The sequence below is a fragment of the Aythya marila genome, assembly GCF_965140915.1.
Source record: "Aythya marila genome assembly, chromosome: 18".
NCBI classification, from domain to species: domain Eukaryota; kingdom Metazoa; phylum Chordata; class Aves; order Anseriformes; family Anatidae; genus Aythya; species Aythya marila.
The window spans coordinates 7,185,430-7,209,821 of NC_139059.1; the positions used below are offsets into that span (position 1 = coordinate 7,185,430).

Sequence of the window (24,392 nt, forward strand, 5' to 3'; positions counted from 1 at the left end):
TGCTGCTCGTGGCACACGAAAAGTGAGCATTTCCCCTCCTGCTCTCTCTATAGTTCAGCGGTTGTTTTGCCTGGGCTGGGACTCGAACCCGCGGCCGCAGTCCTCCGCCCCTGTGGGGCGGGGAGACTTCCCCGCGATTGATGGGCGAGACAGCCAATGGCATCCTCAGAGCGCCCTAGCAACTGGAGGGCCGAGTTGAGCCGCCCAATGGCTGAGCCCGGGGGGCGGGGCTGCGCTTTCTGTCAGAGAGCGGCCGGCGGGAGGCTGCCGGCGGAGCGGGACGGGGCCGCCGCCGCCGTCGCCTCCCGTCAGCGAGCCCCGGGCATGCGGCAGCCCGGCAGCCCCGCTCCCCGAGGGCATGGGCCGGGGCAGCTGAGCCGCGGCGGAGGATGAGCCAGGCGGGCAGTCCGGCGAGAGCCTACGATTTCCTGCTGAAATTCCTGCTGGTGGGCGACAGCGACGTGGGCAAGGGCGAGATCCTGGGCAGCCTGCAGGGAGGCGCCGCTGAGTCCCCCTACGGGCACCCCGCCGGTGAGCGCCGTCAGGGTTGGGGTTAGGGTTTAGGGTTGGGGTTGGGGGCTTCCCCCTAATGGGGAAGGGGCGGCTCGGGCTGGGGGACGTGGCTTTGCCTGGGGCCAGGCGCTGAGGTGCGCCTCGGAGGGGAGATGGGGGACGAGGGTCGCTGAGGCGCCTTGGGGGAACGGGGTCGTGAAGGGGGTTGGAAGGGACCCCAAAGGTCAGCCAGCGCCAGCCCCCAAAAAGCAAATCCTGACAAAAATCTTCTAGTAAAGGAGCGCTGTTAATCAGTAACTGTGTATCCCGTGAGATTGCTTTCACTGAAAGAGCAGAAAAGGAGGTTTTTCTCTCCCTTATCGCCCCGTCATGTTTTTCGCACCAGAAGAGCAGCCCTTTAAGACCAAGGTTCACGTTCGCGGCGTGTCCTTTTGCTTCAGCTTTTTAAAGGGCGATACTGAAGAGCCTCCTCCGTGCCAGATGTGTTCTCCCTGCAGAATAAAGAGTTGTGCTCATTGCAAACTGATGTAAAGCTAGATTATAATGGCTTTGCTAGAAGGGTTTTTTACTTTCTATCTCTTCCTAGTCTTTTCACTTCCCCAGCCTTGTTTTCCTAGAGCACAACTCTCTGATCGCAATTTTCTTCCTCATGCAAAAATATTGCGTGGGATATTAAAAAGCAAGTTATGTTGTAAAATTACCCATTGCTTTAAATTACTGCTTGCATGAGTCTGTGACTGGTTAATTCATTTGGAAGGCTTTGCGTTGACTCAGGGTTTGTTATTGTGGTGGGTTCATAGTACTGATTCAAGGCGAAGGAGTGGGTGGGGGAGGAGAGTTCTTTGGATGATTGCTTATGAGTCACATTGCACCTTGAAGGCATCAGCATGCATTTGAAGCTGTTTGCCTAGTAGTTTTGCTAAATTACTTTCTTGGGATGTTTAAGTCTGCTCACTCTGTGCTCTGCAAGTGGTTGGAGAACAGGGACAGAAGCTTGGGGAGAGCATGTGGAGTCTGGCGCCTTCTGTACTCGCAGTCTAAGTTTATAAATTCTTCTGCTGAAGAAGCACTTTAGTCTCCAATGTATCTTGACGTAACAGAGAGAGAATGTTTGACCTGCTCCCAAGCTCATAGGTCTTCGGTCTTCTGCGTGTAAACCTTGTGATACTTGTGCTTTGCTCTTAAACAGTGTTTAAATTGCGTGGCTAACGCTATCTCTGTGAATGTATTTCTTGACAGCCAAGAAATACAAATGTTCTCTTAGAATTACTTAGCAAGTATTTAACATGCAGCTTGGAAATTCTTAATTGTTATTAATAACTTTATATGCATACAGGGTTGTAAGTACTATGTTTCATAGACAGCTTCATAGACTGTAGTCTATGCTTATTTAGCATCAGCTTATTTATCAATCTTAACTATACAGGGTTAGAGAAATTCAGGTCCTCACGAGCTGTGCTGTGCAAAGGTCTGTGTTTCACAGAGAGTGAAAGGAGGTTTTAGCCAGGAGAATATGAGCATGTCTGAAAAGAGGGGTGGGAGTTAAAAGAGCAGGGCAGATAAAGCAGAGGATGTAAAAGGAGACTGTAATGGAATATAATCTGATTTTACATTTTGTGCAACTAGTGTCATATTTAAGAATTTTCTTAGCATTCTGAGCTCCAGTGTTTGCACGATCATAGCATACCACCGCATCTCACTTAAGGAAGGATGTTGACTTAAACTGTGGAAGTTTGTAGAAAATATTTTCTTGGTCTTAATCCATTTCTTTATTCTTCAGTGTATGATGTTCTCGAATGCGCCAAACTTGGAACACTTCTGAACTTGCCTGGACTCCGCCCAGTTTATTTTTGGGCTCTGTACCTGATAGCCCTACTCTGCCTGGATCCCCTCAGCCTGTCCTCCATCACTTGAGCATGGCAACATAGGATGCAGCTGCAGGGAATCTGTGCAGGCTATGAAAATAGAGATGCAGGGAAAGGGAGAGAACTAAACATCCTGTTGGTGTTATGACATTTTTATTTATTTATTTATTTATTTATTTATTTCAGTTAAAAGCTTGATAAACGGACTTTTTTTGACCACTTTCAAGTCCTTAGTTCACTGGCTAGGATCTTCCAATCTCATAGTGCCAACTAGGTCTCTGAATTGGAAAGTCTAGGAGTATGATGGGTCCAGTCAAAATGTGCCACGTGTATAAGCTTTGAAATGACAAAACTTTGTTGCAGAGCTTGATGAGAGGGAGTAGCTTTGATATGCTCTGGAGGGGAGAGATGATGCAGTAAGAGATGAGAGCATTTGTGGTGAGAGAAGAGCTCTGAAGGGCCTTGAAAATGAGAAGGAACAGCGTGATGAAGGAGGGGCATTTGGGCAGTTGTTTGAATTTGAACATTTAAGACAGAATTTGTTGTTCACAGCAACATGAAAAAGGCTCTTCCTGCTGCAGTAACTTCCTAAAATTGAAGGTGAGAATATGAATATTGAGAAGTTTGGAAGGAGTGAGCTATAACGGGTGGTTAGGATGCAGACATGGGGTTACAGTGCTGGGTTTCAGGAAGGACAGCGGTGCATTAGAGCTGAGGACGAAACATTAGAATTTAGCTTTGGTGTAGCGTTAGGGTACTTTTCTGTGCAAAGCGATGGAAGGTACCAGCAAGATGCACTGCAGTGCTCTCAGAAGTAGACACAGACTATTTTTAAAGGAATTATAGGAAAAGACAAGGTGTTGAACAGCCTGTGACTGCTCCTTGGGGAAGGAGGAGAATCCAAGTGAGCCCCCCAGGACTTTAAGAGAGGTTGAAGAAAGACTAAGTGAGGGTGGACACTTCAGCAAAGAGGGCTCCTGGTCGTCTTCAGCAGCATCAAAGACAGCTAAGCAGACAAGGAGAATAAAGATAAAGTAAAACCCAGAGCTGACTAGAACAGTGTGTTGTGTTTCTTTTGGTTTTGATGTGGTGGTTAGCTATTTTTCCATTTAGCCATTGGATGCCTGAAGGCTTTGTGTGTAGCTATGAGCTATGTAACTGTCTCTTCTTGTGTGTATGGGCTCAAACTTTAATAATATAAACAACAAATTAATTTTTCACAGACACTTTCTTAACTCTTCAGAAATAAACCTGCCATCTCTCTCATTCCTGGGAAAATACAGCATCATATGTCTTACTCCTTTTTTGTCGGTACACAAAAGAGATATAAAATCTGGAGGCCGGGAGGCAAGCCAGCATCGTGTGATCAGTCAAGTCCCTGCAAGCTGCTGCTGGTCCACGAGCCATGGCATGAAAGCATTTCGCACAATAAAAATGCTTTTATTAAGAAGGAATACAGTCTCTTGGTCTCTAAATTCTTCTTAATGACTGAAGGGCTCTGGGTTGAAAAGAAGGGAAAAAGCTTTATTAACATAGCAAAGTAAGGACTGCCTTGAAATATGTGTTGGTGAGCGTGATTGACAGAGATGATTTAGGAAGCAGTTATCCTGGAGACGGGCAGGTAGCAGTATGGTTAGTGGTCTGGATAACCTGCCTTTATGGGTTTCCCACGTTTTGCTTAAAACTGAAATTACAATAGCTTGGACACACTTGGTCTCTCACCTAGTAGGAAAAACTGCCCAAAAATTATTTTAGAGAGCTGCAGAAAATTTGCTTTTAAGTATCGTTAATCTATCAGCAGAATATATTCAGAAGAAATAATTGCTTCTAGACTAGAACGTAATACCTGAGATGTGCTGTCACTAGGTAGAACAATATTTTGATGTCTTAGGCTAACGGATTTTTATTCAGCTTGATTCTGTGTTTTCTTTCATATTAAAATAGAGAAAATTGTGCTCGCAGTGTGATTGTTCATTGCAGGGACTGCAAGGAATGATTGCTCAAACCTATGTACTCCTACTCCTTTTCTTGCAGGAACATCAGGTTAAAACAGACAAATTCTTTCATCTTCTTTCACTTAGTGACCATTTTACGTATATGTCCTCAAGTTCCTGTCACAGTTGTTTGTCTTCCCCTGTCCTTAGGTTGAGAACTTCCCGGGTAAGGGTTGTCTTATTTGAATGCTTAAAAAGATGCTGGTGAGTAATACTTGGTGTTAATCGTTGGCTGGGATGCTTGTCTGCTGCTTACCTCCCCACAGACAAATTTTTAGGTCATGTTGGCCTGTCCTGGTATCTTGCAAGCCTAATGCAGAGGTGAAAACTGTGCAGGTGAAAAGTTCAGTAACAGAAAGAGCTACCCACTCTGTACTTGCTCTTTCCCTTTCACTGTGTTTGAAACAGAAAAATAGAAGTAACTCTCCCTTTATCACCACCATTAATTGGATTTTGTCTCTTCCACGGGACAGCGCTGCAGAATAGCAATTCTTTGTAAAATGCAGTCACTTAGGAGAGGTGCGTGGTAGCTGAGAATGTGGATCCCAGGTTGGCTTCGTTCCCTTTGTTCTTACTTAGACAGAAAATTTGCCCTTTGTAAAAGAAGAAAGCTTATAATCTAATTGAGATTGGTTTTCTTCTTCGGTACTTTTCATGTACCTGTCTCCCTCCTCAAATCTCAAGTTTGGAGCCTTATGCTAACTCCTGTGTTACTTTATCATGCTAAGAATTGCCTGTCTCATGAGACCAGTGCATAGTGTTTTCCCTGATACGTGGCAGCAGACTTGAGCCCCAATTTTTTTTATTTTTTTTTTTAACTCTTTGTCTTCATTCTTCATAATCAGTGTAGTAAAGGGTCCTTTAGCATCTTCTGTGATTATCAGGTCCAACTTAGTTGTTTTTTTGGTTTGTTTGTAGTGTTAGCTGGTCTTGTGCATTTGTTGAAACAACAAATGTTCACCTGGCTTGATCCTAGGCTTGCTTAGCAGTTTATGGGTTTTCATATGTTTCTTTGAACCTTTCAAAAATCAGTTTTGCTTTGTTATACACTTTTTTTCTACTCAACCAGCTTTCTTCAGCTTAATATGTTATTAATATTTCTTTGGCTTTATCAGTAGGTTTGAAGTACTTTTCTCCCTAGCTCTCTCTTCACCCTACCAATGCTGGTGGATTTTTGCGGGGGGAGTGGGGAGAAGGGGGGTGCAGCATTGACCCTGTGTGCACATGTTCAAATCAGGTATTTGTCTAGCTTGTTCTTTTTCAATAGGTGCCCTTTATGTCTCTTAACAAAGCCTATTCAACAGCAACAGCAAAAAAAAAAAAAGACCAAAGAAAACAAAATTTTTGGTCAAGCATATTATTGTGTTGTATAGTTTCAGAAAGAAGAAGCCTTAAAATCTTGCAAATCATGCAAATGTTTTTCAGATTCCTGCCGAAGACCAACGTGTACTCACATGTCTGAATTTGATATCTGCTGTTGCTACAAGTAATACTTCAGATTGTTGTGGCAAAAGAGACTACAGCTTACTTTATTCTTTGTCTTTCTCATGCCTGTTCAATAGCTCTGTGTACTGCCTGTCTCCATTTCCCTTGGGCTACTGGTGTCCTTTTTTTTTCCCCCTAATTTTTCACAGATATGCAAGAGTGGGAAAGTGACTTAAAAAAATAATAATAATACCCTGAGGCTCCCAGACAGGTGTGCAACATGAAACAAAAAGTCCAGGTTATTTTGAAAAGTGGTCAGACTTCAAAGTAATTGAGTCCTTTTAAGCTGCTTTGGCCTAACCAAAATCGTGTTTGCCTGTGCCAGGATGAAGTTTTACAACCAATATGTTGGTTAAATTACATTTTGCTTTAAATTTGTTTTTGTTCTGGGAACATAACAAGAATGGAAAATGGGATTAAGAGTAGAAATTGGCAAGTGTTAAAAGTTATATTTCCATCCCATTTTATTCAGCTCTTCTGGATTTTGTTTAATGTGAGACTGAAAATACAGAAAACTGATACAGTATTTACACAAAATACTTGACATGAGCTAGTGTTTGTTATGCTAGTTTGATTTAAGGAAAATCTCGAGTGTAATACACCAAGCATGTTTGTTTTGTGCTTGCTATGCTTTTTTTCATCCATATCTAAATCTGTTGATACAGTGGAACGCATCTGGACAAATAATTGTTCCCTTTTATGTTTTCATATGTTGCAACATGAAACTATGAACTGGTTAAGTAGGCAGATGCTCCAAGTTCATTGGCTAAATGAAGCTGTTACAAATAAAACACTGATTTACTGACATATATTAAATGTCCATTCTTGAGAAAGGTAAAGTAAACTCAGTACGGACTATAATCTAGTACTTGCTTGGGGCAAAGTCCCCAAAATATATTGTTTTTCACAACAATTGGTTATGTCTCTACACTGCTGCTCAAATCTGTGGAAAGTTACAGGCTAATTATTAGGAAGTTACATTCTCATGTTGCCCAGGATTGGAGAGGGTTTAAAGGTCCAGAAAACAGCGTCGCTCCCAGCTTTACAGGAGCTTGCAGCAAGCAGGAGAGCATCCTCATTGAGCTGGGTGGGGTAGGAAGAGAAGAGAGAGTGCCATCGATAACAGGTCGTGCCGAGTGACAAAGTGTACTGAACAGCTGCCTTAGGGCTTTAATGTGATGCATCCCGCTCTTGGTGTAATTGACTTCTTGTTTGATGTTGATAAGACCGTAAATCTGTCTGCATGTTGGTAAAAGGAATACATGTACAGTGTTCAGCTGAGACTTTCTCAGGATCTTGTTGGTTGTTCTTTGCAGGAGGCGTGGGTTTTTTTGAGCCCTAAGGGCTGTAAAACGAAGGAATCGGTTCTTACAGTGTTCAGATTGGCTGGACAAAATTTCCTAAGTGTGCTCAAGGCAAGGAGAGAATCCTGTAGTACAGAAAGGTAACTGCTTGCCATCTGGAGAAGAAGGATCTAGCAGTGAAAACACCCTTACACACAGACAGAAACATTTGTCAGGTCAGTAATTTGCGGCTGCTCTGTAGCCATGTAAACAGGGAAGATTAAGGATTTGGGAATCATGTTTATTATCAGAAGCATGGAAATGGGAAAGCTGTTTATTCCTTGTGAAATATAGTTTTTTGCTAAGCTGAAAGCAGATATAACAGCTTTGCAGTTTTTCTTTGTTGCATGGGATTTGCCATCAAAGGGAGGGCACTGTGCAGAACCAGCAAGTGTTACCTGGAGATGGAGGTGGCTAAGCGATAGGTGGTGAGCATGATGTAGCTAGGAGAGCCAAGGCTGTTACTCCAGAGTTACCTTGGACATTAAAATGTTTTTGGAACATTGGATTTCGAAGTAGGAACTGGTAGTTTAACATACAGAGGTAGAGTAACTGTGCTGAGAATTTCTAGAATGGAGATTTGCATGTGTCTTATCAGGCATAAAATAACAAAGTGCCTGAAACTGTTTTTAAAAGAGCTTAAGAAGTGATGGCTTGAGTTCATGCAAAATCAAACTATCCGGAGTATCTCCAAGTAAGTTATTTCTGGATCACAGTTTCATATTCATACAATATAACCCCCCAATGCCATCCATATCTGTTTTAATTGTGTTGGTCAAAACAGTACATGTTTTTTAAGTGTGCTTCAGCACACAAAACTGTGTAGAGAAATGTGTTTTTATACACATGGAGAAATGGCTTTTATAAAAAGCTATTTTTGTTCTTGGGTCAGAGGAGGATAACCTATTTAATAAAAGCCCCAGTTATTAATACATGGCTAGTTCAAATCCCACATGTGTGACTATGTAAAGCTAGAGACTGAACATGCGGCAACATTTAAAAGTGAGCTGCAATCCAAGAGTGACACCTTTGCCTCAGATGAATTGCAGCTGATCTCTGACACATTCAGAAGCAGCCTGACCACTTGCATTTGACCACTGACCACTTGATTTGACCACTACAGCCTGACTACTTGCAACTCACTGTTGTGCTCCTGCCATTGCTCTCATTTCTCCTCTGGCCTAAGCCTTCGTGCAGTGAGCCTTGCTCCAACCTCACCGATAGGTTTTGTTGTGATCTCGCATCAGCAAAGCTGAAACAGCAAAGAATGCTTCTGTGCTCTGAAAGAATATACTGAAGGAATGGTTATAAGTCTGTTTGAGGAATGTATATTGAATTTGCCTGTTATTATAGAAAGTGAACCATTATAGATGTTTGTATGAAACAGAAAATGTATTTGTATTAATAAAAAAGCAACAGTTTAATTTAAAGGGGGGGGGGCGGGGATACTTTAGTCCATAGACCTCAAAATAAAATAACTTATCCCCTCAAAATTTTAGAGACAGTGATGTGTTAATGCAACTCCTGTGCCCTTATACTTTATTTGTAAGCTGACTTTATGTGGTGCCTTAAAATGGGATATAAGTGTGTGAAATATGAAGCTGCCAGCTGGAAAGCCCAGAAGAGACCCAGCAGGTCTGGCAGCCTTTTTAATGCTCACTCAAGTCCAGACTGAGGAAAAGAAGCTCATGTAGCTGATGCATTCAGTGGAATAATTGAGTCAATATAAGGAGAGTTGTGGTGCAAAATCTTTACATGGATAGCTGGAAATGTGTATTTCCATTCTAGTTGCTTTTAGCAAGGAAATGCTATCCCTATTCACTCTGCATCATCTCAGTGAGTCAGGGCTCTGTTCTCATTTTTCTGTGTTTGATTTTGTAAATACACCAAGTGATGTTTGCATAAAGCACAACCCCGGCTTTTCAAACCACTTCAGAATTAGAAAATCATGGTTCAACTTGAACACACACCTGATAAAATAGACGTATGATAAATGGAATTTTAATCAAGTTCAAAACCTCTAAACTTTTAACTTTATTTTCTTTTTCAGTTTGGATAAGAAACAGCCATTATATAGTGATGCTAGTCTTGGAGCAAGAAGATTCTAGAGTCCAAGGATACATGTAGCATAATATTTTTTCCGTATAAATACTAGTTTTTGTCTCCAAACAGGAGTTTAATCCGATGGTGTTTGAGAACTGGAATCTTATAGACAGTCTTTTCACTTTGTCTTCAACATCTGCAAGACAGGGTAGTTTTATGCAGAGGACTACGAGAAAAGTAATTACATAGTTTTTGAGTGAAGAAAAGTCTGCAGTTCTAATAATTTAAATGAAGTTTGGTCGCAGACTGATGAGTCACCTCTGTGGAGAAAAGAAAGCTTTACAGGGGACCAAAGAGCAGCCTTCTGGTACCCATAAGGAGGCCATCGAGAGGACAGACAGGCTGTGTATGTTGTGGGAGCTTAGGAGACAACAGATCTAAGTTGAAACAAGAGAAATTCAGAATGGGTAAGAGGAAAAAACTTTTTTTAACCATGAGGACAGTCAATCTGTGAAACAGGTTGTGCAGAGGGGTCTCCAGTTCTCTTAGCTGATCCTGGTTTGAGTAGGAGGTTGAGCTAGATGACCTCCTGAGTTTGCTCCCACCTGAAATTTCCTGTGTCCTATTCCAATGAAATCAATTTATTTAGATGTCATGGAAAATTGAAACCAACTAAATGATGAGTGGAACAAGAGCTTTATATCTGTATAGTCTGTCTTTCTCCTTTAAATCCAAATGATTGCTTGCTAGCATTTTGTGTTTTTCTCCTGGGAAAGGAGTACAGTTATAATTTTGGCAGCTCTTCTGCTGGAATATCTGGGGAGGAGAAGAGGAGAGAACTGGAAACACAATCCAAGCCAGACTTAGTTTTCCTCGTTTTCATAATGGGAGATGCATTGTGACTTGGTAATTCCTTGAGTTCTTGTTAACGTTACTTATAAAGTCCACTTTACTGCAGCATGTGTTTTGCGTGGAATTTCAAATTGAAGAAGTGCAATTGGTTTTCTGTTTGGAGGCATAGTTTGAAAGCTCTTCAAGTATCTGTGCTTTGGAAATGGTGGCTGTATGCTTTCTGGAATATAGCTTTTAAGCCACAGTAATTTTTAAATAATGCTATTAATTTTAGTCTTTGGTATCTTTAAAGCAGAATTATTGCACTTACACCTACTTGTTGTGAATTCCAGCTTTGATCTCTAGTTCTTCATAATAACAGAATTCATTACTTGTTCAGCACAAAGAATTATTTTTAAGTAAACTTTTTTCCTCTTTGAACATGCAGTGCTTCATGGGGTGGGGAAAGAAATTACCTTTTTTTTCCCCCACTTTCTCCCTACAGCGGTACTTTAGATCTCTTGTTCTGTTAGAGTTTACTACTTGGTGACAAATACTGCTGTGAATTCTGGGAGGACTGATGGCAGCTTGTTTTTTGGGAGTTCTTTTTGCAAATCTTGGTTATATCACATATTTTTCATAATATATGGCAATATACTTCTGAAACAGAATTCTGATTTTATAATTGGTATGATATATTGATATGCTTAATTGATAGTGGTGGTTTAACTTTTCAGAAGCATTTATTTGAGACTTGATTTAAAGCCTAGGGAAATATTGGAGAAGTTTGCAACTGTTCACAGTGAGCTTCTAGGCCCATCACTCGCAATAATGGCTACTGGATGGTCTTGAGATTCTTCTCATGCCAAGTATTTTTGAACTGGTTTATTGCTAATGAAGTGTCAAGACAGAAAAGGTCATTGTTCTCTTTTTGGAAAACGTAAAATGTGAAATACTGCATCTGGTTTTAATATTTTATAGTAGTTTCTAAGCTATTCTTCCTTCCAGATTCTGGCCATAATTCAACCTAGCGTTCAACATGTAAGTGAGGGCAAGTTCTGCGTAGCTGCTCTTATTTCTTTCTTGATTTGTAGATTTTGTAAAAGATATGTACCCTGACTTCTGCTCTTTCTCACGCACTAGGATGATTTGTCCCTACCTGCTAAGCTATGGGATAAAGAATTACTGCACCAAGAAGATATCCACACACGCTAGGAGCATTGGACGATCAATTCTTACCTAAAACCTATTCCACTTTTTTTCTGGTCAGTTATTGTAGCCTGGCCAAGATTCTCTTCATGATACTTGCCACAGGTGTGCAGAGCTCCACGTCTTAGCCATTGCTTGCGCTACGAGCATGTTTCAAGAGATGTGAAAGAATCATATTTGAAACTATTGAATTGCAGGGAGTGTAGGGGACATGGTGAGACTGTGAATGATAGACTGCCCTTGAGAGCTGATGCTCTCTGAAAGTAATGGAACAGGTTTTTAGGAAGAGAGGGTGCTTGCTAACAACAAGACTGATACATACAAAGGAACCTCCTTCATGATACAGCCCAACTCTTGTAGGAACTGGTGAACAGCAGCAGCAGCAGTGAGAAGATCACATGGGGGGGATAATTATTATTTTTTAACTGTGCTTGATAACAGAGAATTTAATTTCTAATGCAAATTCGGTGGTGCTACGTCATATCACAGGAAAGATGACCATCAAATGGACCAGAAGTCCTACACCTTTGATCTCGAAGGAAGGCATGCCCCCTTTTCTAGAATTTGACTGTTAACTTGTTTTCCTTCTCTCTTCACCTCACTCAAGCTGTGTCCTTTTGAAAGCCTCTGCTTCTTTCCTTGGTCAGTTACAGTTTGGTTGCTACCTGTCCTTTGCCCTTTGCCTCTTGGCTGTTCCCCCAGGTTCCTTGCTCTGTGTTTCTGGTCAGCTCCCCTTCTCAGCCTCTCCTCTTCAGTGTCTTGTCCCTGCTTTAGCTCCGTCTTCATCCCTGTGTCTTTGTCAGACCGCTCTTAGCACGTAATACAGTGTTCTGTCAGGTCCTCGTTTCTGTGTAGAACTGGTGACAGCCATTCCAGTCTGGTCTGTAGCTCTGGAGACACGGACTTTTCATGCAGATTCACTAGTCAGTAGTGCATCATGTGGGGCTGTACAGTAGCAGCTGGATCGAGTTGCAGAAGATCAATCTGTAAGGCACCAGAGGTGTTCTGGGATCAATGAGCACCATGGGCTCCTTGTTTCCATTTAATTTTTCACATCCGTGGAGGAAATAAGGGGATGAGGAATAAACATCTCACTTAAGAGGTTCCTGGGATTGATAGATGAATCTCTTCTTTCAAGCTTATTAATAAAATGCACTGAAGCAAAGGATGACACCCTTCCTCATAATGCTAATAATAGCATTCCCTTTTCCTGCAGTGCTCCTGTTTATAAACAATAACATGTTTATATATCGTAGCTTTCATCTGAGGATGTAAGCTGCAACCTGTAGCAAACATTTGAGTTACCAAGCTTACCGTGTGCCTCTGATATCCTTTTCTTTTGGAGGAGTGGGAGAAAGGAAATGATGAACTGAAGCTTGTAGTTGCTGCTTCTTCCTGACCTGGAGGATGGGGACACTTCTCTTTCTTCATGTAAAATAAATTTAGACTATAAAAGAGGCTATTTATTTGTTGACAAGTGTGTTTTAAGACAGATGAAAATGGAGCATGATCTCAGAATCTTTATTTTCCTTTCCTCTTAATAGGAATAGAAATGAATTGCTTACAAGTTCTGGTTAAAAGTTGATAGTTAGCTAGTTATGTCAAATAGTGTTTTCTTCTTTCCAAGCAACCGTCTGCTTTGAATGTGTAGTTTTTCATTTAGCTATCTTAGCAGAAATACTGCAAACTAAGGTATGATCTTAAAAAAGGAAATCACATATTTAAAGAGTTGTTTGCCTATTCTTTTTGGGGGAGGGCATGATTTAAACATGCAAAGTGTGGGCTTTAGTTGACTTGCTAATGCTGGTAAGAGAGTGAGCAGACACTTATTCAGGTATTGCTTCTGCCTAATTAAATTCTGCGGCTTATGCAGGTTTTGCAGTGGTTCAGTTGTTAATATGGTTTCCAAATTAGTACTGGAGGTAGGCCATAAAGTTGCAACAAACTTCCTACTGCTGTGCCACTTGCTTTGGTTGTGAGGACAACCATCTGGACTAGAGCCAGCTAGAAGTGCACAGAGACCTTCCGATTCTGACCTGATGCCCTAAAAATGTGCAACCATAGAAAGCTTCAGTGTAATCGTTAAGGATTGCTTGGATTTTTAAAGGTGGCTTTCTAATTGGCATGTCTGACCATAAACAAAGCTAAACATAAAGCTGGAGCTGTCTGATATAAATCTCTTTTGAAAATAGATGGGAAAATTGTCACATCTTAAAATGAGTGAATTATGTGTAAGACTTAAGTTTAATTGTGGTTTATGACTTGATTAATGAGTTGAAGAAGACAGTTTGTATCCAGAATTTCAGTGTCCCCATTTCAATGTGAATAGGCAATCTGTGCTCTTCAAACAGATGGCTTTTATTGCAGTAATTAAGTGTAATACAAGAGACTGGAATTTGGAAAATGATGGTTATTCTGAAATTGCAAGCAGAAGGCAAATATGGCTGTCAGATAACCTGACCTTTGTACTCACATGTCACAAGACACGGACCAGTTTTATTGTCAGGAGTTTATCTTTGCAGCAGGAGGTTTGAAACATTGGGCTTAGTTTTTAAAGCTTCAATGAATTTTGAATCAAAAGCATGATGTGGATCCACTTGCTTGGGATGATAAATGAATGGAGTTGGAAACTGTGTCACTTGCCAAATATGTTGGAGATAGTCACAGAGGTGTTCTGAAGAGAAACATCAGGCTGTAATTGTTAATGTATATGAAAAGGAGATAACATGGGAAGCAATGGGACCACTGAATTCTCATCATGCCTGTGAGAAAATGTTTTTAAGCACTCTCCGAAACCTAAAACTATTTTTTCAAGGTGTGGTCAACAGTCTTTGAAGGATGTTTTCAGTGTGAAGTAAAATTTAAGGGTACACCAGGCTCAGAGACAAAGTAATGTGTTCTGTACTTTCTCAGATACAGAAAGTGTTGTTTGTAGGGACAAATGTAGCACTGAATAGTCTTTCACTGCAAAGCAGTGGTTAAGGTTTGTTTGTTAAATTGAAATGCAGATCCAAAGAAAACTCAGAACAAGCTCCAAAACATTAGAATATTTGACTAACATTTAATTCCTTTGAAAAATTCGGAGGGACCAGTCTGGGGTTTGTTCGGTAGAATCTTGTCTTATTATCAAAATATGACCAATGGTTTGTCTGTACTCAGTTGTGTTCAAGCTTTGTTCAAGTCGAGCCAGTTCTTCACTGCTGCAAAGCTGAGACTGGCTGGTCGTCACACAGTCAGTCATCGAACCTCCGTTATTAAACCGAACAGAAAAGATCTTTGGCTAACCAACCTTGCCTTTGGTGTAACGTAAAATGAGCAATGTAAATGATTGCAGGATTCTGCCCTAAAGAGAGACAACGGGAAATTCAGGAACACAGCTATAAGCTTCAAGAGAAACCAAAATTCACAAGAGACCTTCAAATAATCACTGTTGACGTGACTGCAGTGTAGGCAGCGAAGCGTAAGTGATAGCACGGCAATGGCTACAAGGCAGCAGTGCTGAGAGGATGGCTTCCTCTTTAGTGCAGTTGTTACCGAACAGCCAAATGCTTTTTTGTAAATTTTACTCCATTCCTGGATCTGGTAATATTTCTTTCAGTTCTCTAGTTACTCATTTTGTGTTTGAGGGGAAAAAAATAACAAAAAGCAATTCAATTAAAAAAAACCTCCAGCAAGGGGTGTGGCTTGTTTGAGGTTATTTAATTTCAACTTGTGGCTTTAGGTAGATAATTTTGACTTAAAAAAAAAACACACAAAAGCATTAAGCACTGAGAGGTTTTTCTGGCTCACTTCACAAAGTTGAATTATTTATTTAGATGCCTTTTTCTCCCCTTTCTTCTATGGAGATACTTTTCATTTGTGTATCCCAACAAAGCTATTCTGTCTTACTAAATGAGTGAATAATGTTCTGGAAGGACATTTGATTTGTACAACAGCACAATCCACATCTGTTGGTCTCATTGTTATAGCTGCATGCTGTTCCTGATGATTCATGTGAAAAGACTTTTTGTTTTGATTCTTAATCATAAATGCTAATTGCAGCGATATGCAGGTTGTGTTATCAACTGCTTCTATCTGTACAACAGCTGAAGAACACGCTTCTGAATCTATCTCTTCAAAAATCTTTTGAGAAACCCACAAACCCCAAAGAGAAACCCATAAAAGATGGGTAGTGTGTTTTTCAGGCATGTCTTATGCATGTCATTTAAGGGAAAAGATGTAATATTTTGCTTTATATGCAGCTAAACAAGAATGACTTGCAGTAGTGTGTGGTCTGTAGTGTCGAGCGTGCTCAGCTGTGTATCCTCCAGCTATGCAGGACTGATTTTTCTGTGTTTAGTAGGTCTTTAAGCAGAATGCAGGATGTCCAGTCCCTGTGTGGGATGTGTCACGGTTGGCTAAACATGTGCCTCTTCATTCACTTTAGAGAAACTAGTGGAGGTATTTCACCCTCTGAGAAATATCAGGATGCTGGAACCAGTGCTGTAGTGATATGCAGGGTTTGCTCTATGTTTTGTGTTTTCAAGAGTTTCTGAAATGATGAAACTTGTTCTTTCAGTGCACAAACAATTTTAATGTCCTGGTCTGTTCAGTGTCCCAAGGCTCTGTCTGTAGGTTTGATTTTTCAAAATACTTATTTATTTCTGCTTGTGGTTTGTGGATTTGACTATTTCTTAATCCTACTGGAGAATTGGAATGTTTTGACTAATAAATGAAAATAAATCTTCTGAAAATTGCTGGATTTTTTGTTGTTGTTTGTTTTGGTTTATTTTTTTAAATTCTCTTCTCAAATGCACAGATGAGAGCCTGAACTAGAGGCAGGAGACATTTCAATTCACATTACTGCAGCAAGCTAGAGGCTTGAAATGCCCACTGTTGCTGTTGGTGACCTTTCAGCTCGGTGTGTGTCTAGTCACTGCAGGTTGGTACAGCATCAAACCAGTCTCTGATTTGGATGGACATGCTCAGAAGAACTCAGCTCCCTCTCTTTGCTGCCAGCCTAGGAAGGTCTGCATCAAGAGAGCTCGCTCTAATATACTCCTGCCTGACTGTAGCATGTCCTCATCAGTTTGTAAGAAATGAGAGGAGTGGAGCTGTAGGCAGATGTGAGTCAAGTGAAATACCCTGCAGGCAGTGAAGTGGCATCGCTGAAATACGGTTCCTGATAGCGTGTGACTGAACTACGGGTGGCCATGCCTCTGTTTTCCCGCTTACTCACCTTGTCTTCGTATCACACCAGGAAGGCTTCTTTGAGCTTGCTTTCTGCCATCTCTCTGGTCACTGCTAGCTTCTTCCTTCCCAGGACCCTGGTAGCAGTAAATTCCTCTCGCCTTCTGGTTCTTAAGAAATGCCCCTGCTTTCAGGACTATGAGTACCCGTTTCTTTGGGGCTACAGCAAGGTGACTCACTCCTCTGTTGCACTTGGTCTTCAGATTGGGCAGATGTTTAACAGTTTCTGCTCCTGATAGAAATGACGTAAACTATGCAACAAGTTATGCCAATTAATCATTAAAAATAATAGTACTACAGTGCAACTGTCCTTTGAAATTTGTTGTTTTAAAATTTTTCACCTTGTGAAGTCTAAAGTTGCTTTAACTCTACTAATAATATCAGCAAATACATTATAGAAGTAAAAACATTTTGCTAATATTGTTACAAGTTGTTTTGACTACGAGCTATTTATTCTACGAATGTAAACTTCTACACTTAGGAAACCAGAAAATTAGTGGAGTTATTTGTAGTGGAGATAAAGAACCTGGTTCAGTGGATGCCTTAGTACCTGTATTACAACAGGTATCCTATGAAAAGGAATCGATGCTGTCGTGCTATGTAATAAAAGCATTCACAGTCCCTTGGAGTCTAATCTGGAAGAGAAATTAGTGATGGTTTTGTACAAGTGAGTTGTCTTGAGACTGTAACTTGGAGATGGCTGCACAGGGTAATTGTACACTGATCTCTGAGCAAGAATTTATCCTAATTTTTAACTAGGAGAACATCTCCTGAGATAGGGCATCCTTCCTTTATTTCAAAGAGTAAGTGTCTTGCATTTTTTAACTCAGTGATTTTAAGTTTCTGATTGCTTTCATAAAATGGGCTCAAATCTCATTTGTCCCACATAGCATACATGTATTTTTCAATTGCACATGGCAAATGCCATTTGAGCAGCTTAGAGTGGTGCAAATTTTAGAAGAAGCACTAAAGCAGCATCTCTTTTGTTTGCCTGTTGCTACCAGGAAAGCTGTCTCGGATGCCAGCTGTTACCTTGTGGTAACTTCTGTTTGGTAATTTGACACCAGTTCTTTATTCCGGACCTACTCTTGACAAATTCCTGTCCTTGTGGAAAGGGAGACAGGTACAGCTTCCTTTTCTGTGACTGCTTACCATGTCAGAGCCCTTTAAACCTATTATTTGTTGTTGATAAAAACAGAGGTAACTGGCTAACAGTGTCTGCTTTCGGGGCCTCTTCATGACAGCTGGTAGGAGTTGGCAGTACTCGACCTGAAGGAGCAGAAGGAAGTCCATTTTGTGAACATGGTGACCACGCCGTGTTTGCAGGCAGAGAGCAAACTTCCTGCGTGGTGGTTGCCTCTCCAGAGCTGTGCTTGCAGCCAGGACAGGTTGTCTGTTGTTGATGTGCCATGCTGCGCTGAATTGTTCCTTGGGAAGAGCAGTATAAGTAATTAATACAATTCTTATTAAACTTTCAAACTTCTTTTTCTCCACTTAAGTACAGCAAAAAAAAAAAAAAAAAATCTTGTTAGTAAGCATTTGATCTGTGCATCAATACAAACCCTGGTATATATAGATTTTTTCAAGTGCTGGTACTTCCACTGCTGTGTCAGTTTGTTGCCTTCTTCCTTCCCAGCAGTACTCTCCTGGGATGCAGTGAGTTTCTCCACGCCCCCGCAGTGTTTTGTAATTGTCTGCCTGCAGCAAGGGTACAGGCAATCAGCAGGATCGTCTTCACCACTGTCATCCCTCTTCCTCTAATGAAGATTTGCTGAAATCTTTAGTAGTAATTAGGACACTCTTCCCCATCCATTTGTTTTTCCTTGTCAGTGTGTTTTTCTCACCTCATTTTGTTTACATTCAGAAAATAAAACATCCCTGTTTTTCAAAGCATGAGTCTCATTACATTTCAGTACATTTTCAGAGATTTAATGCTTTTATAACTTCCTTTGGAAGACTGTGAATAAATGTTCAATTCAAGAAGTTATTTGGCTTTGTCATAGTTAAGAAAGCGTGAGAACACATCTACCAGTGAACCTGTTGCTTGGCTGCACCATGTTAATACTGAATGCACACTTTTCAAATAGCATTTAATAAAATAAAGGCCTCTCTTTCTTTTAATGTTTATAATTACGCACTTTGTGGATGCAGTACTGCAGCACAGTGTTCAAAGCCATTGACCATTGGCATGGTGGTGGATATTTTCAGAGGTCAACTGTAGCTACGTAACTGCTGCTGATTGCTCCTGTCCCCCCTAATTTAATGCGGGGGGGAGGGGGGGGGCACGGGGAAGGAGACACCTGTTTGCCTGTTCTGACTAGGAAAACAGCAAAGCTAGACTCCAGATTATTTTTACTTAGTTTAAAACCTGGTATGCCAAGTTAGCATTAAAAAAGCTAGTGCCATAGGTCACTGATGATTGTTTGCAAAGGCTATAAGATGAACAATAAAGATGTAAGCTAAGCTAAATGTATCAATATGTTGTTTTTTTTTTGTTGGTTTTTTTTTTACATTAATAGATTAAGTAATGTGTGCATGTATAGATAACATCCTCTTCTTGCACTATCTACTGCTTTTATGTGAGGGGGGCATGTGTACGCCCTCTACACCCACTCTGTAAGAGCTGTCTGTGAGTTAGAGCAGATAAGAAAGGAAAAAATAATAGAGGCAGTAAAGCTGAGGAACAGATGAAGAGAATGGCATTTAGTTCACAACATATGTTTGAGAGGAAAGGCTAACACCTACGTTTTTCTGTTGAAAAGAAATAAAACTTGAAGCATGTTATATTGTCATGATAATGAATAAAACAGATTGGTTAACAACACGAAGGCAACGTGAGAAATCTGCTTTGATTTCTGGACCTTGCTTAAATAATACAAGATCTTCAGAACTTTACATTAACAAGTTATTCTTCTCTATATTCACTTCATAAAGTACTGGTGAAAAATCTTTTGGTTTATGGTCAGCTTCTTCAAAGTCTGTAACTGTCTGTATGTATGTTGTGCACGTGCAAGCTGATCTAAGACTTCCATGACTGTTTTCCTCTCAGGTATAGATTATAAGACTACAACAATTCTTCTGGATGGCCGACGAATCAAGCTACAACTCTGGTATGTGTTCTGCCTTTCCTTATGACTTATACTTCAAAGATACAAAGAATATAACTCTTGTGGGCATGAGGTCTCCATTATACATCAGAAATACTTAGCCAAATGAGGAAGAATGATCCATATAGCTAGCGCTTTGAGCAAGTCACTTACTTAGTCTTTACCTCCTTTTCTAGCTATTTCATGTGTAATGGGGAACACTACAGTTTCTCTGAATGAGAGATGCATAATAAATGCAGGAGAAAGGCACAAAAGAATACAAAATGAGTTGTTATGATTATATCCTTTTCCTCCAAGAAATGGATGATCTTGTACCAATTCATGTCAGTGTTTATTTTTGTTTGATTTTTTTTTTTTTTTATAATACTTGAATTAAATGTCTGGGTGCCTGTCAGATTTATTTTTAATTTATTCTATGTTGGTTGTTTTTGCCCTTAAGAATTTTAAGATAACATTTCAAATGTTAAATGTAATGACATGTAATAGTACTCCGCCATATGGTGTCTTGATTACTTGATACTTTGTTCACCTACTTTCTTTTTCTTCTTCTGCCTTCCATTTTGTATAGCTTAGTAAAAGTACCACATAAAGCTCATCTGAGAAGCAGGCAGGAAAGAGATGTCTCAATCCTTTCTGTGAAGGGAAAGGATGTTCTTTGGATTCCCAAAAATAACAGATTGGAAGTGTTTCTACTGTTGACCATGTACAAAAACATGTGCCTTGCATTTGAAGATCTGTAATCTATCTCAAAAATTCTGTATGGAATTTCGCTTCTTACTACACCCTTCACTATCAACCTGATTCTGCACTCTTTAAAATTTTGCTTCTGAACTCTTCATGCAGTGATTTTTTGTCTGTGTGCATGATTTTCTGAAAATCTGTGCTCTCTATATCTCTGTAAAGATTCCTTCATCATACTAGGCTCATGATAAACTATTGCTGCTGTAATCAAGAATTTTGTGTTTTCCCATTAGTCTCCTTGGTGATAGCTATTGTTTCCTCCCACTTTTCTTCTGCTGTGAAAACAACCTTTCTTCAAGCTGAGCTAAATGCAATGTCTAGTGGCATATGTTGTGCACTTGACTAGTAGCCTTTGTTTTCCAAGGGCAATCACAAGAATAAAATTTGAAGTTCTTGTCCTCTCATCCTGAGAAATCTGAAAAATGTAGAGGAAAGGACAGAATGCCACTGGGGGGAAACTGCTGAGAGCAAGAAGAGCTCTTATACATTAGTGATTGCTATTGCATGACTAATGGAATAAGAGGTGATATTGATCAGTACAAATGGGTTAATCTAGCTGGACTCTTAATGTAGGAGGTCACCTACTTCTTTTAAATAATATTTTAAATGTATTTTCTTTAGGGATACATCAGGGCAAGGGAGATTCTGCACCATATTTCGGTCATACTCGAGAGGTGCTCAGGTAAGCTAAGTACCTCCAGGTAATGGTTGTTGGATGAATGAAAGAAGCGTTAGCAAACCATTGTGACAGCTTCTGTAGCTCACCTGTGGATTGTCTGCAGATCCGCTAATACAGTGAAGATAACATGAGCCTTGGGAAATAACAAGGGGCAGGATTCCCTTTTTTGAAAGGAGAGGAAGGGGTTGAAATCAATGAGATTGAGAATGAAGTTGAACCAGAAAAAAAGCATGATGATATGTATTCTCAGGTCTTCTTGTTGGCTATATCAACAACTTAAGCCTGTTACCATACTTTAATCATGCGAATAAATATGCTAATGCTATTTTTTTAAATTGTGTGTCAGGTAAGATAAACTGGTAACAGAACTGTCAAGAGTAACAGGAGATATGAGGAGAAGTCAAAAAATATAATGAAGTGTAATGACTTGTAATGAAATGAGTTTGAAAAACAGACGCTAAAAGTCACAATAGCTTCAGATTTCAAAGTATTGCTGTTATTAATTACGTGTATTGGTTCTGATGAGTTACATAGGTTATGTTACAGAATTGTTCAAAGCAACAGTCAGGTTTTCTGCCCCTTACCATATCAGTAATCTACACAGAGAGATGGCATGGTTTCATAGGATGTTGAGTTTCTGCTCCATTTAGGGTTTTCTCAGCATCTTATAAGATAATTTCAGAATCAGAGAATTTGCAGGTAGTGTTTTCTGTGTTGTGACTCTGTTAAGCTTACATTTTTTTAAAATTAATTATATATGTATTTTATACAGGGAGTAATTCTAGTGTATGACATCACCAATCGTTGGTCGTTTGATGGAATTGATCGATGGATAAAAGAAATAGATGAGGTAAGGTACAGTCCCAGACTGTCTCTAGTCTGTAACAGATGACTCAGACTGACTGCTTATGATATTTTCTGCTGTTTTTACTGGCATTTGCAGGCAATGCTTACTACAGAGTTATCCAAGATGCCAAGCTTACCATTTTGTTTCTATGTTTATAATTCTAGAATGTAGGAAACATATCGGCTAAAGTGTCTGATTTCTTTAAAGGTGTTGACAGTAGGCATATGGAGGGCAAAGATTACATATTGTAGTCCCACTCTTGCTATGGATTTGCCACATCATCTGTGCAAGTCTCTTTTCTCTGAGGAAGGGATGTTTTTTGATCAGAGAATCATAGAATAATTTAAGCTGAAAGGGACCTCTAGTGATCATCTTGTCCAACGTACCACTTGGTCTTTAAATCGTGAGAAAGCTTTTGTTTGTTTTAATTGATGAAAGGGGGAAATGAGCTAAACTTTTTTCTTTTTTTTTAAATGTTTCTCTTTCCTCAGCATGCTCCTGGTGTACCAAAAATCCTGGTTGGAAACCGCCTTCACTTAGCTTTCAAACGCCAAGTATCTACTGAACAAGCACAAGCCTATGCTGAGAGGCTGGGCATGACTTTTTTTGAAGTCAGTCCACTTTGTAATTTCAATATTACAGAGTCCTTTACTGAGCTAGCAAGAATAGTATTGATGAGACATGGAATGGACAGACTGTGGAGGCCAAACAAGGGTAAGCAAAATACGCTGAAAATATTTAAATGTAGTCCTAGCAAAGGCTTGTGGTTCCCTTAATATAAAATAATTTCCAGAGGATCATTACTTGGCTAACTGATGCAAAAACATTAATAAGTAGAACCAGGAATCTTGTACAACTAGCTTTATAAACAGAGAAAATATATATGCGGGTATAACCTGCTCTTGATTTTGTAGGGAATAACAAACATCTCTTTCCTAGATCTTGCATTCTCAATCATCTAAGTATTGTGACACAACTAAGAACTTGAAGCAGTAGATTTTTTGAATAATACAGATGTGAGAACGGGGTGGGAGGAGGAACAAGAATTCATCCTAAGTAAAGCATGCATGCAGAGTGCTGGGTATGCTGCTGCCATGTGGCTGACAAAAGCGTGCTATTATAATGCAAGTTTTATGTCTGTTTTCAAGTACTGAGTCTGCAAGACCTTTGTTGCCGTGCCATAGTTTCCTGTACCCCTGTGCATCTTGTTGACAAGCTCCCTCTCCCTGTTGCCTTAAGAAGCCATCTCAAATCCTTCTCCATGGCCAACGGCCTTAATGCCAGGATGATGCATGGACGCTCATATTCCCTCACTTCCAGCAACATCAATAAAAGGAACAGCTTAAAGAAAGCTAAAATTATCCGTCCGCCACAGAGCCCACCAAAAAACTGTACAAGAAACAGCTGTAAAATTTCTTAAACTCTGTGAGAAAAGGAACCTGGATGGAATCCCTTCATGTGAAGTGTTGAATGCAAGGACTACTTGTTTAATAGTTGAGCATACTCTATGTATGTATTCTACTACACTGACAAAAATAAGAAAAATAAGTCCTATTTTAGAGCTTGCTCACTACAGTAATGCTGCTTTGGAATGAGTGACGTGTTCAGTGCAACTGAAAGGATGTGACATTTTGCTCACTCGCATACTGTATTTTAGTTTCTGTGTGCATGATGCCACTGTTTTCACTATTTGATGTGTTTTCCTATAGGGGGTAATTATCATCATATTGAGTTCTTAATTCCATGAAATCTGGGAAGTGACTTACATTTAATTGTATAAAATCCTGTCTTTTTGCAAACAATTCAAAAATAGATGTATAAAAAAGTCATTGGTTTGCATATTCAGGCAGAGGTTTTTAAATGCAATGTATACATTGTAAATTCTACAAATAGTGTGACAAATTCTGGTAATACTGCAATTGTGCATTTGGATATTTTGTAAAGCTTCCTTGATAACTTCAAAGCACTAATTTATCTAAGCTAAAAATGTGTATATAATTACTATGCACATACACAACAAGGTTTTGTCCCATTAGTGTATGTAATGGATTTGATAAAGTTTTTGGTATGTTATTTAATACTTCAGAGAATTAATTTGTGCTTTAAATACTTATTTTTCTGTAAAGAGAAAAAAATAAAATACATTTTATACCACTGTATAAGAAAGTTCTAGGAGGAAAATGCCAAAGACACTGCAGTTAAGGGAACATGACTTGAAAAGCTGCTTTATAAGAAAAGAACACTATTTAAAAATAAATAAATAAATGTTTCTGGAAAAGAAATCCTTTTATGCTTTCTTTAATTGCAGAAGGCTTTCTTTATCTTCCTTTAGAAGAATTTGAAGAACAATATACATGAATTAGATGCCAGGAACATGAAGCCATCCTGAAAGAACAATGTAATGCTTTTGATGCACTTGTCTTCAAGAGTGTAAGCTCAAGTACGGAAGCATAATACACAGGTCAGGTCTTCCCCCTCTTTGTGAAGAACAGTGTGACTTGTTCTC

The 24,392-nt window shown here is 39.8% G+C and overlaps 1 protein-coding gene across 1 annotated transcript; it reads left to right on the forward strand.

Moving 5' to 3' along the window:
- The first annotated feature begins 267 nt into the window (after positions 1 to 267).
- RAB40B (RAB40B, member RAS oncogene family) lies at positions 268 to 24,156 on the forward strand. The gene is made up of 6 exons (XM_082775269.1): positions 268 to 531; positions 19,562 to 19,622; positions 20,982 to 21,042; positions 21,812 to 21,889; positions 22,378 to 22,600; positions 23,035 to 24,156. Exons 1-6 carry the CDS (start codon positions 390 to 392, stop codon positions 23,304 to 23,306), a joined length of 837 nt encoding a protein of 278 aa, XP_082631395.1. The 5' UTR covers positions 268 to 389; the 3' UTR covers positions 23,307 to 24,156.
- The last annotated feature ends 236 nt before the right edge of the window (positions 24,157 to 24,392 follow it).